The 13342-nt window shown below is 37.2% G+C and overlaps 1 protein-coding gene across 1 annotated transcript in view; it reads right to left on the bottom strand.

Annotated features, from left to right (window-relative positions):
• Positions 1 to 10127, bottom strand: part of LOC108976948 — a 17462-nt gene extending 7335 nt beyond the window's left edge. The window contains exons 1-7 of the mRNA XM_018946400.1: positions 10007 to 10127; positions 8167 to 9598; positions 4946 to 5178; positions 2546 to 2914; positions 2280 to 2475; positions 2113 to 2214; positions 121 to 316 (exon numbers count right to left, since the gene is read on the bottom strand). Coding sequence (XP_018801945.1) covers positions 121 to 316; positions 2113 to 2214; positions 2280 to 2475; positions 2546 to 2914; positions 4946 to 5178; positions 8167 to 9598; positions 10007 to 10127 — 2649 coding nt within the window. The remainder of the gene's footprint in view (positions 1 to 120; positions 317 to 2112; positions 2215 to 2279; positions 2476 to 2545; positions 2915 to 4945; positions 5179 to 8166; positions 9599 to 10006) is intronic.
• Positions 10128 to 13342: the final 3215 nt, after the last annotated feature.

The following is a 13342-nucleotide window of genomic DNA, read 5'->3' as shown; positions in this document are numbered from 1 at the left end:
ATAGGAATTAATAAAAAAATTAAAAAAAAATTTAAGAATCCCCCACAAATATACACTTTTTACAGTGTACAAAATTCAACTCCAACACTTGACTTATAACGTTTTTTTGTGCCTGCTCACCTTTAACACAGCAAATATTTCGTTTAAATGATAATGAAAATTATTACGAACAAATGTTCTTAGTATACGATCACGTCGTGTTTCGTTAAAACCAAATTCCAAATCTTGTGCACTCAAATCCAGATACGATTCCACTGAGGTAAGGCAAAAAATGAGGTCGCGTTTCGGAAAGTTTGCAAATTCAATTCCTGATGTACTGTTGGTGGAGAACGAATAAAAACAGTTGAAATACACAAATATTGAAAATGTATTTGTTTTCGAAAAAAAAAATATATTGATTTAAATACAGAATAATGAGTTTTTAAAAGGATTAGGGTGGTTTTTAAAACTAAAAATAATTTAATTAAAAGCTATTTTCGAAATCGTACAAAATAAAATTGAGTCGGAATTGAAGAATTTGAGTTGGCAAGCTTGGCAAGTTGTTTTTTTTAATGAAAACATCTATTGTCTAGTCCTATTCTTCTCAAGTATTAGATAAAAACTGTCAATATTTTTGCAATACAAAAAAGGTTAAAAATATGTTCGAAAAATGAGGGTCGAATTTGAAAAAAAATTGTATTTGGTTGAAAATTGAATTTTATTTCCTAACTTATTTCAAAAATTTTAAAAACTTGAATTCAAATTCAAATTTTATGCATTATATCGGTAATTAGAAAATTTTCGAAATGGGTTTTTTCAATTAAAATTGTAATATTTTATAAACTTAAATTTTTGGGCTTTAAATAGTGACCAAAATGGGAAATTTAAAGTTTTGAAGTAAGATCGAAAATCAGATTTCGAAGAAAAACAAATTGGGTCATATTCGAAATTAATTTAACGATTTCATATTATTTTATTTAATTGTAATAACTTGCAATTTTCTAAAAATATTTTGGATAATTTTGATATCCGAAATTAATTTTGCGATTTTACTTAAAAATTGTAATAAGTTGCAACTTTATAACAATATTTCGAACAAATTTTGAGTATTTTTTTTCTATTAAAAATGTTGAAAACCATTAGAATTTTAAATAAACTGTAATTTTTCGACCTTAATACGTGACAAAACAGTTAATTAAAATTTTTAAGTTTGGTTTAAAATCTAAATGGATGAATTTCGAAAATTTTTTTCAGTGAAAACTTCTATGGGTCATATTCGAAATGCATTTTCACGTTGTAATTTAAAAAAATTTAAAAGCTTGAACATTATAGCGGCGTATAGAAAAACCATGAGAATACGTGTTTATAATAATTTTCGAAAATTATTTTTTCAGTTAAAATTGATAAAAATCGTTAGAATAAGTGTTTATAATAATTTTCGAAAATTATTTTTGCAATTAATTTAAAAACCGCTAGAATACGTTATAAACTTTAATTTGTGAGTCTCAATCTGAAATCAAAACTGTGATTTTTAAAGTAAAGTCGGAAAATAAAGTTCAAATTGGATCATAAATCGCTTTGGAGAAAATTGAAACTTATATGTTGATGAAAACCACATATGGGTCAAACTCAAAACTAATATTTCGAGTTCAATTCAAAAATTTTAAAACGTTACTCTTATAACGGTGTTTAAAAAGCCGTGAATTTGAATTTTTAAAATAAGACCGAAAAATTAAGTTCGAATTCCCTCATAAATCTATTTGAAGATGTTCGAAACTCATATGTATATGAAAAACCCATATTAGAAATTAATATTTCTAGTTTAATTAAAAAATTGTAAAAACGTCATCTTTGTAACGGTGTTTAAAAAACGGTAGGACCGAAAAATAAAGTTCGAATTCTATAAATAATCTATATGAATGAGTTTCAAAATTAAATTTTTTTCGCATTCCAACATTGTTTTTATCAATTAACATTTTATGCAAAACATATATTATTATTTTTTTTTATCACAAAGATGAAATAAATATTTTGTTATTGATTTGAAGCCAAAATTTGCATTTTTCTTTTAAAAAAAATTTCGCATAATTTTCGAACCACCTTTATGAAAAAATATTTTAAGCACTTAGTTACCTAACAATAGCAGAACCTAAAGGCAACGATAATTCTCCAATTGGATCGGTATTCGGCGATATGACTGTGCCATCGATGAAAGGCGCAAATCCGCTCAAAAATCTGCAAGAAACATTGGCTTTATTTCAAAAATATCTTTACTTTACAATACCAAACAAAAAACTCACCGCGGATGATCGATTTTCACGGCTAAGAGCTCAGCAACAGTTTTGGTGCGCAGACAAGGTGCCAAATCATCGTACAACATATCGCCATGACAACCAGTCTGTTCGGCAACACGACGCTTCACAAACAATGGATTCTTTTGTATGGCCCACGGTGAGAGCGCAGAGCCGCTAACCAACACTGCGCGCTGTACCAGATCTACAAAAAAGAATTTCATTAATTTTGCTCAAGGAAATCATTCGACTTTAGGCGAAAATAGCGCACTTACCGCTTGCCACAGGTGAAACCATCAATATGTTGGCTAACGCTGCGCCCGTGCTATGCCCGAGCAATGTTATGCGCTGTGGATCACCGCCGAAAGCGGGCAGATTTTCCTTTAGCCAATGCAAACCAGCTACGAGGTCCATTAAGCCGAAATTGCCTTGCGCGCTCTCTTTCCCACCCGTTTTCAGGAATCCAAATATGCCGAGGCGAAAGTTAATCGTCACTACGACGATATTACCATGCGCCGATAATTCCGAACCATCGTATGGATTGCCCGAATTCCATTCATATGATTCACCATGTAGTAGTAGTACGGTGGCGAGTAGGTTTGGAGGATCGTGCGTGTGCTCCATACTGTTGCTGCTGGTGGAGCCTGTAAGATGAGATTATGGGTTTAACTAAGGTATTTTTTTACATCAATGAAGTAGATTTTTTTAAATTATTGCAATTCACATGAATTTATATCACTTTCAATTTATAGATTCTGATTTTTTATAATAAAAGTCAGGCTAGTTCACATCGAGGAGCTTTAATCAAACATTTATTGACATCTTCATTAGCGAATGAATTCATAACTTCCGTAATTATGCAGTCGCCAAACCAAACTCTGGCGGCTGCTTTTCTGCTCATATACCGGCGAGGGAGTGGTGGTTGGGAATAAGCCGTTGAAGGAGAGAGGCAGGGAGCTCTTTTACGGATGGGTCAAAGCTTTGGGGGAAGGTTGATGAACGGATTCATTATCAGCAATTTTTTAGAAACTCCAGAGTCAGATTTCCCGACTATTGTCTTTGTGATAAGATTGGTATAGGTGCCAGGGTACAGTGGAATCGCAGGAAATTTTAAAGCTGATGAGCTAGCAAAAAAATGCACCCAGATCGATCGTCAGAGATCTAGTGATCTCTTTGCACTCAGTAAGCCTAGCCTTTTCCTATTTATGGGACTTTTAAAAGGTCTTTGCGATATTGGCGCCCACGCAGTAAAGCTGGGAATCCTACCAGATACTATCTGCTGAAGCTGTATGGAAGCAGGTGAGGTGGAAACAACCCATCACTTCCTTTTTGGCGTCCTGTGTTTGGGAGATCAACACTTAAACACTTGGGAGCGCATACCTTCAGACATCCCACCGAACTGGAGGGCATGGAAATTAAACGAAAAGTAATAGGACTGATTTTCTTTCGCCGCGACTGTACTTCCGAGCGAGCGCGCACCGACTGGATTCGGTAGAAGGCGTTCGTAGCTAACAAAGGAGTGGTTGGTCAGTTGTCTACGAGCACCTGGAGAGTCAGGACAAACAAATTTTCGCGCGACGTATTTCTGTAAGTGCTGCAAGCCGAAAATGCAGCGTCCGTTAGAGCAGAGGTACGCAATTAAATTCTGTGTGAGACTTGGTAAATCTGCGGCAGAGACATTTGATATGAGCAAGCAGGCTTACCAAGATGTTGCTCTAGCAAGAAGTGATGTGTTTCGGTGGCACCACGTCTTTTTGGCGGGAAGGGTAAGAATGAGCAAATTCAATTACTCATTGCCTTTTTTGACATCAAAGGCATTGTCCACCATAAATATGTTAATCCTGGACAAACTCTCAACGCCAAGTTTTACGTGGAGTCCTCAAGAGACTCAATTGGAAGTTGAACCATGATAACGCTCCGGTTCACATCGCCTTTTTTTGTGAACAGCTACTTAACCAAGAGTGGATATCACTTCCGCAGCCGCCTTATAGCCCAGATGTGGCCCTCCCTTACTTTTTTTTGTTTCATGGCCTGAAAAGGCCGATGAAAAGTAAGCATTTTGAGACGTCAGAGGGGATCCAAGCAGCATGTACCTCGGCTATCAAGGCTATTTAGGAGAATGCCTTCCGCGACACCTTCAATGCTTGGAAATCGCGCTGGCAACGCTGCATCGACGCAAAAAGAGCTTATTTTCAAAGTTTTTAAAGGATTTTTGTTTTTAAAAAACTACGGACAATAAAGCCCCAACTGACTGTCATGTAACGGTGATATTTAAAACGGACTAAAATGCGACATTTTGTAGGTTGAAAATGCACTCTATTTGATTTTTCGTAGAATACTTTGCCCTATATGCTTGTATATGTATAGCAAATATTTTTCGTTAAATACTGAATTTTAATTTTCTTAGTTCATATAATTTGAATTATTCACACTTTTAAAATATTCAATTACGCTGTTTGCCGCTAGGGTATTATCACTTCCACAATGCTTGCAGTAATTGCAACAACAAACTGCAATGCACTACGGAATTGATGACTCCTTAGCGTTGCCCATAACAATATATACCATGCAACTATTATTATTATTGTTATTATCATTTATTCTGACTATTATCACATTAAATTAAATATATTTTATATACGATAATAATAGAATTTTATCGCATCTCTACTTACGTCTTTTACGTCGATTTTCATATGGAACATAAATATTTAAGTATAAACAGTCTTCCGATTGATTGCTGAGTAACGGTAGCAGACGTCGCAATTGCGCCAACCGTGCTCGCGGCACTTCTAACAACGCCTCGGGGCCATTGGGCGGTATGGGCACCGTTTGCGGGCATACGGGCGAGAAGCGATCTGCATTCCGGACATTCTTCCAAGTGGATGGCGTGATGGGTGGCATGAATCTGGCAATGGTGGGTAATGAAAGAGAAATTTTTTTCATAATTTTTTGGTATGTGAAATATAGGCAATTTTTGTTTTTTGAAAAATTATGTTAAATTAAAAAATTTATTGGAAACAATAAACAGCTAGTACTGCAAAATTTTAGGTAGTTGAAATAAAAAATGCACTAGTTCAGTAGAGTTTAGTAAGGTATATAATTTTTATCGAAAATTAAGTTTTTTTAAATTTTAAATCGTAACATAGCTTCCTCCTTGATATTTTAAATGATTCTGCACAGCTATTGTAAGACCAATTCTACTCTACGGTGCTGTATTATGGTGAACACGGGTACGGAAATCCCCCTACCGGAAGCCAATGGAAAGGGTTCAGAGGCTGTCAAAGCTGTGCATAACAGGAACTTTAAGAACAACTCCAACAGTGGCTTTTGAACTGGACCTCTTCGCTGAAAATTGCGCTAAAAAAGAAGTCTTGCCGACTTCTGGCGAAAGGAGAATTTACATATAATACTTTCGGGTATAGCTCTGTGGGTAATGACGGTTAGACAAACACCGACTACATGATTCCACTTTTCAACTGGGAAAGAAGGTACAAAGTAAGCGTAGAAAAAGATGGCTGGCGTAAAGGTATGTTAGCCACGTGTAAAACTCTAAATATATATATATATGGATGGATCGAAAAGGGACGATGGAGTTGGTGCGGAAATATACTGTCCAGAGTTAGGCATAAGGCAACCTTTTGTAGTATGTTGTCGGACCACAGCAGTATATGTATTTCAAGCTAAAGTCTTTGCTATTGTTAAAGCCGCGGTGCTGGCCTCCAATGCGCCTGCAGGCAATTCCAGAGTCAACTACTACATAGAAAGCCAAGCTGCAATCAAGGCAGTATCCTCCTATCGCATATGGGCCAGAAGTGGCTTGGAAAGCAGTGCGGCAGTGGAAAAAGTTGCCAGAAGCAAGTAACTTCACTTCTACTGAGTGTCAGGCCACAAAGGCATAGAGGGCAATGAAATAGTGGACGAGATTGCCAAGAATGGTGTACGGATAACATTTGAAAATGTAATTAATATTGGGAAACCTTTGCATTTTCTATACGCTTGGCAAAGAAAATCAAATTGTATGGAATGAACTACCCGTATGAACTACCAGGTCATGTGCAATACGGTAGGTCAGAAGTAAACAAGATATCTATTGGCACTCGATAGAAGATACTGTAGGTACATGTTGCGAATACTAACTGGTCACTGTCTGGTGGCGACACAAGCCCGCAGAATGGGGCTGACAGAACGAGAAGTCTTCAAGAAATGTCTAGAGCAGGGCACCAGGGAAACAATGAATCATCTCTTGTGCACTTTTCTCGCATTGGCAAGATTACGCTGTAAGCAACTTTGGTAATATTTTAAATAAAAAAAAACGGTGTATTTGGGATACAAGGTATGTTGATGTAAATAAAATTTCTTGAAAGATCGTGATAGTTTTTTTTTATACAGGATAATAATGAAACACCGAAAAACTTGACTATTTCTTTATGTTGATTTATTTGTGTGAAAAAATAGTTTACCCAAAAGTTGTAGATCTTTTTATTACCTACATCTTTGTCATATACATATGTATATTTTTATAGGTTTTGTGCTTAACCCATAAAATTTAACCATGCAGTTTCCCTTTTTCAGCCTCAGATCGCTTGTATTACGACTTACGAAAAATATCGGTATATTTCCGATATATCTTAACGAAAGTAAAAGGCATCTTTCTTTCTATGTTTATAATAAGATCTGGTACCAAGAATGGATAATTAGGATAGGAACTTCCCCTTGGCACTGTGAACCTAACAACATGACCGAAATATTTTATGAACACGTGAAATTCAAAGTTTTTTCTGAAATTTTGATTTATTTCTAAATTACTTGCGCATAATCGTTGCAAATGTTGGAAAAGGCTTACCGTGGTTTTGGTAGATATGTTGGGTATGAAACGTATATTACATCTGATGGGGCTCACTTTGAAGGCGACTAAGTAAATATTGATGAATAATTAAATATTTTGCTTCCAGTTATTTGTATAACGTACAATACATATAATAACATTTGCCGAATATTTTGATCAATGTGTGAGTTTTCTTGACAAAAAAGAGTGAAAATATGTGCTCTAGTATACGAGAATCCTTAACCCTAATATGCCCGATATAGTAATTTCCGACTTTCCAGCTGAGTTTAATTTTACATATTGATGAATACATGTGATATTTTAATTAAATTAAAGGAAAATATTTTCTGAAAAATAGTGAAGCGTCGAAAATTAAGAAATCGGCTCAGAGCTTGTACTAGCATTCAAGAAGCTATTGCTGTATTCACCCATATCGAAAAATTATTACATATCAGTATGGAAAACTTTTTCGTTTGACGACATATTTACTCGAAATTTGGCATTCTGAGTATATTGTTTAGATCGGACCACTATACCATATAGCTGCCATACAAATGGAAAAATTAATATCAAGTTCTTTTAAGTACAACTTTTTTTTGGCAAGATGTTTTCACAAAATATGGCATAAATTATTGTTCAAATCAATGGTTCAGTTTCCGCATAAATTGTTCAGATCCAACCACTATAGCATACAGCTTCCATACAAACTGGTCGATCACAATGAGGCTCCTGTATGAAAACTTTTAATTTGACAACATATCTTTACGAAATTTTGTATGGAGTAATAATTCAAAATAACGGTGAAATCTCCGAAAAAATTGTTCAGATCGGACCGATATAGCATATAGCTGCCATACAAGCTGGTCGATCAAAATCTAGATAAATCTTTTATACTTTCTTATGTTGTAAAAAATTCAGCTAAAAAGGATATCACAGTTTCGCTGTAACTGAAGTGACGATTTTCTTGCCTTTAGCCAATTAGTTTTTTAAATTTTTTTCTTAGCAATTTTACAGCAAATTAAACCAATATTTTAAGCAAATTTAATATTAGAATTTTTGAGCACTCACCTTAAGCTACCGACCGGCGGCGAGGCATATGGTATGCCCAAGTATGCTTCAACCATTGGACTCGAACGCACCACAATGCCGCGCAACAGACCGTATTTCGTCTTCACCGTATTCGCGCTAAATTTGACGCTGCCGTGAAAACACTCAGTGCCATGCCACAAGGAAGATAACAAAATCAACACAGTGAGTGAGCGATGTAACAACAACGGTAATGAGCGACACTGCCAACGCCAGCGGCAGACATGAAAGTAATTCGTAATGATAAAATGAAAGTGACAAAAACATTGCAACAACAGCGGCGTGATGATGCGCTGTGCGAAACCGCAAGTGATATTTGCTATTTTTTCTGCCTTCGGWTGTTGTTGTTGCTGTGGTTTTTGTTGTAGCTGCAGTTGCTGTGGTTCTTGATGTTTTCGTTGTGGCTCGAGCTGCTGTGGTTGTTGCTGCGTTTTTGCTTCTTGTTGTAGCTGCAGTTGAAGCTCCAGTCGCTGTGGTTGTTGTTTTAGTCGTAGCTGCAGTTGCTGCTGGGCCGACTGGCGCTTGAGTTGCTTCTGTGGTTGCGGTTGGGCGCGCGAATATGTCTGTGGTTGCGACAATGTGTGGGTGACTAGCTGTAGTTGTGGCTGTGCTTGTGGTGACAGCGCTGGTGCGTGCTTAGTTTGCGACGTCGACTGTGGCGGCAGCGAGGATGTTGTCAGTGACACTTCAGACACTCGCGCTTGCGGCGTTTTTCTTGTTGTTGGTGTTAACGCAGTCGTTGTTGTTGTCGGTGCTAATGTTGTTTTTGTTGTTGTTTTTGGTTTTAGCCTCAACATGTGCTTGGTGCGCGCTAAGCGACAGTCGACAACAGCCGCTGCAATGTCGTTGCTTCGGCAGTTTTGTAAACGCTTAAGAAATACATTTGATTGTTGCTTAGGAATTTGTAGAAATCTCTTTAATGATATCAGTCTTATAATGCAAATTCCTTGTATTACTAGTAGTTGTATGTGTAAGTGCGATAAATAGCTAAAGCTGACGCTGTCACTGTCACTACGCGCATTACGTCTATGTTTCTTCGATGAGCTACGGCGGCGACTGTGTCCTCTGCTTCTGCTTCTTCTTCGTTTTCTACTGTTATATGCTTTTTTGATTGCTGCTGCATTGATCGTTGTGTTTGTKTGAGGGCGGGTGCACGCGCTTGTGGTGAAAATGAGTTTAGTCGTTGAGGAGGGCGAATGCGGTAGATCAATTTTTGATTTTTCTGCTAGTGCTATTGTTGTTGTTTCCGCAGTGCAAGTTGTTGTTGTTGCTAATGTTGCTAGTTTCACAACTTCGGCTGTTGTTGGTGTAGCTAATGATTTTCGTCCAGCTGTTGTAAATGTTGTTGTTGTTGTTGTTGTTGCAGCTGTCGATAGTGATGTTGTTGTTACTGCTGCTATTTCTGTAGTTGCAACTTTTAATTTTGTTGTTGTTGCAGCCGCAAATGTTTTTGTTGTTGTTGCTACTTCTGTTGTTGCAACTTTTAATGTTGTTTTTATTGCTACGCCCAATATTCTTTCAAGTTTTCCCACTTCTCTTGTTGTTGTACCACCTTGTGTTGTTGTTGTTGTTGCACTAACTTCTGTTGTTCTTGTTATTGCTCTTGCTATTACTGGTGCTTCTGTCATTGTTGCTGTGGCATTTTTAGTTTTTGTTGTTGTTTCTGTATTTTTCCTGCCCGTTGTAGCAATTTGCATGGTAATAAGGCAGCTTGCAACATACTCGATAATCAAACACTTCACCAACAACACACCGGCGACCAAATGCCGCTGCAACAACAAACACAAAAGCACCCACACTGCATGCAATTTGTGCCACTTACTGCCCTTGTGTTTTTCTTCGCCGTTATTGTTGTAGCTGCCAGCCACTGTATGCCGATTACGCTTCGTGTCGCTCAATATTCGGTCACAGCTGCCACCGTGACTGATTGGTTTTACAAACATCAAGTCATGGCAGTTGATTTCGGCGTTGATGTTTGATTTGGGCGCACCAACGCTAGAGCTACGACGGTGGCTGCAGTTTGTGGAGCAGCTGGTGCTACATGGCGTATACGCAACATAGTTTGTGTGCTGTTTTGTGCTGCTTGCTATTGGCCTACCTGACGTATACGCAACCTTTGCTGAGGTTGGTTGACTTGTGCCTCTACTTGTTGTTGCTGTTGGTTGACTTCTGTCTCCACTTGTTTTAGTTGTAATTGTCACTCTTCTGACACTATCTCTGCTGTGTCTACATGGCGTATACGCAACATCATTTGCAGCCGTTTGCTTGTCGTTGGCGCTGCTTCCTCCTCTTCCACCACCACTTTTGCTGCCCCCGGTCGTAAAGTAATTAAGTATAAGCATACAGTATATACGCAAGAGATTAAAGTAAATATTTAGTTGTCTGATAGCTGATCGCCGGTCAGCGTTGTATGCCGTAGCTGTAAAGGTAAACGGCAACGGCCAATATGCCAGTGCACGCTGGCGCCACAACCATTGTCGACGACGCTGCCACAACCAAGTCCAACGCCAGTAGCACAACTCCACTGTGTGGGGGGTGTTAGTGGTACCGTAATTGTTGCTGGCGGTGCCGTTATTGCTGCTGTTTGTGTTGTAGTTTTTGTTTTTGTTGTTTTTGTTAATGCATTTGCCGTACCAACGGCTGTGCGTAGTTATTGATGTTGTCGCTGCTTCTGCTGCCGCGGTCGCCTCGGTCAAGTCAGCTTCATTTTCACCGTTGTCGTGTGTAATGTCAACTTCGTGCGTCGCACTTTTAACGACATGCTGTCGCCGCGATACTTTGATTTCAAATATTATATAATTTATGCAGTGCGTTCGTTGCGTTCAAAAAATATTTGTTATTAAATTTTTAGAATTTTCTTGCTTTGTGTGTTTTTTTTGTTTTTGTTGCCTTTTTTAGTTGGCTTTCCGCTGCTTTGTTGCGTTTTGTTGTTGCTGCGTAATTACGGTACTCTTCCGTTAGCTATACTTTTAGTTCGAAATTATTTTTGTTGTAATTTATTTTTTGTTGCTGTTTTTATGTTGCGTTACTGCAAATTGAAAGCGAAAATGAGGGGAGAAGTATTAGAATAAAACCCGTTGCACTTAATTAAACAACTTTTTAGTTCGCTTTGTTGTTGTTTTATTACAATTTTATTTTTATTTTTGCATTTGTGTGTGCTTGATGTATGTGTGTGTGTGTGTTGTGTGTAATGAATATTGCAGTTGTTGTTGGTGTTGTCTATGTTGTTGGTGACACCTTCTCGGCAGCGAGTTTGAGTGCAGACTGTGCGACCGAGATTAGTTGCACCAGCTTAAGTAGCCTCGGCAGCGGCAGTTTGGTCGGCATGCGACCGCATAATAGTGCCGTAGCCATCAGCAATGTTCTTAGTTGTGTGCATAATGCAAGACGGTAAGTAATGGGCATATATTATGGGGTGCTGAGCGAGCAGTTGTTGGATGTAGAAACTATTATAATTATATATACATATATATATATATATGCATATACGTATATTTAAGTTGTTGAAAACTTAAATACTTATGTATATAAATATGTATTCATAGAACTGTATACGTGCACAAACAAAAAGGTAAGGAAATTAATTTTGATGGGTCAGTTTGTATGACAGCTATATGCTATAGTGATCTGATCGAAATAATTTTTCCGAGATTTAACCGTTTCTCAGTTCATGCAAAATTTAGTGCAGATATCTTGTAAAATTGAAAAGTTTTCCATATATGAACTTGATTGTGAGCGTTCAGTTTGTATGGCAGCTATATGCTATAAAACTCCGATTTTAAAAAATTTGTTACGAGTTTGTAGCGTTGCTTTAGACAGTAATCTGTGCTAAATTTTGTGGTGATATATCGCCAAATAAATAAGTTTTCCATAGAAGTACTTGATTTTAATCGGTATGTTTGTATGACAGCTAAAAGCTATAGAAATCCGATCTAAACTGCTTCTTCGGATATTATAGAACTAGTCTTGAAAATAATCCGTGCGAAATTTTGTGACGATATCTTGCTAATTTGAGAAGTTTTCTATACAAGGACTTGATTTTAATCGTTGTGTTTGTATGGCAGCTGAAGGCTACAGTAGTTCGATATCGGTGTTTTCGGCAAATAAGCAGTCTTCGGACGAGAAAAAGATCTATGCAAATTTTCATATCGATAACTTATAAACTTAGTTAATAGTTCGTGTATTTGGACGGTCGGTTAGACAGCCAGATGGATATGTCTAAATCTACTCAGGTCACCACGTTGATCTATTACATATATTATATATATGTATTTATTATAAAAAATATATGTATTTGTAGAAGGAGAAGATATATATTATAGATTCTCCAAAGTATCCTTCTGTGTATTACAAACTTTGTACCAAACTGAATATACCCTGTCCATCTAATAAAAATTCACACACACAAACTTCTTTAACTGCTTACACACTTACAGACGCATGCAAGTCCAAACTTAGTAACTTACACATTTACATATCCATACACTTATACAAGTCGCACACAAACACACCACCTCAATACTTATATATGAAAGTATGCACCCATCATCAGCACTTGCGCTTTGCCATGCAAATGCGCTCTTGCTTGGCTTTGTGCGCGTGCTTAGCAGCTTCTGTATTCGCTCGGGTTTATAATTGTGCACTTAATTAAAACAAATAGTTCATTTGTCTACACAAATTGGCATTAGAAGTCGTCTATAAGTTGGGGGAATTTTGAAAATACTTTAAGCTAAATTAGAATCAACAAAGGTGCGCTCAAAAGTATGCTACAACTGCAGTGCGACCACAACTGCTTATAGGCGCTTGTTGAAATATTTTTGCAAAAACATTTATGAAGGAAGGGGTGGAGTTACGCAATAATTTGTTTGCTGTGAAATTAATATAACGGCAATATTTACCGTTGTGCGGTAAAAAAACACTGAATATTTAGTGTTGGGGGTACTTTTCAAGGTTTTGCCGGAAAAGCAGTGTGGCAGCTGACAATTAAGTTGATCGTAGGGGTAGGCGAAGGTCAAGAAGCGGAAAACAACAGTTGCCTTGAAAGCCACAAGTATTGAGTCTAAACAGCCATCTTGCCAAAATAGATAAATGACGACTGGCTAATAAATGTCCTTGTCAATAATTAGGAGTTTTAGGCATCACAGTAGATCGACGGTCT

Source organism: Bactrocera latifrons, unplaced genomic scaffold (genome assembly GCF_001853355.1).
Source record: "Bactrocera latifrons isolate USDA-ARS-PBARC rearing strain unplaced genomic scaffold, ASM185335v1 scaffold_82, whole genome shotgun sequence".
In the NCBI taxonomy this organism is placed as follows: Eukaryota; Metazoa; Arthropoda; class Insecta; order Diptera; family Tephritidae; genus Bactrocera; species Bactrocera latifrons.
This window is presented reverse-complemented; position numbering and strand designations above follow the sequence as displayed.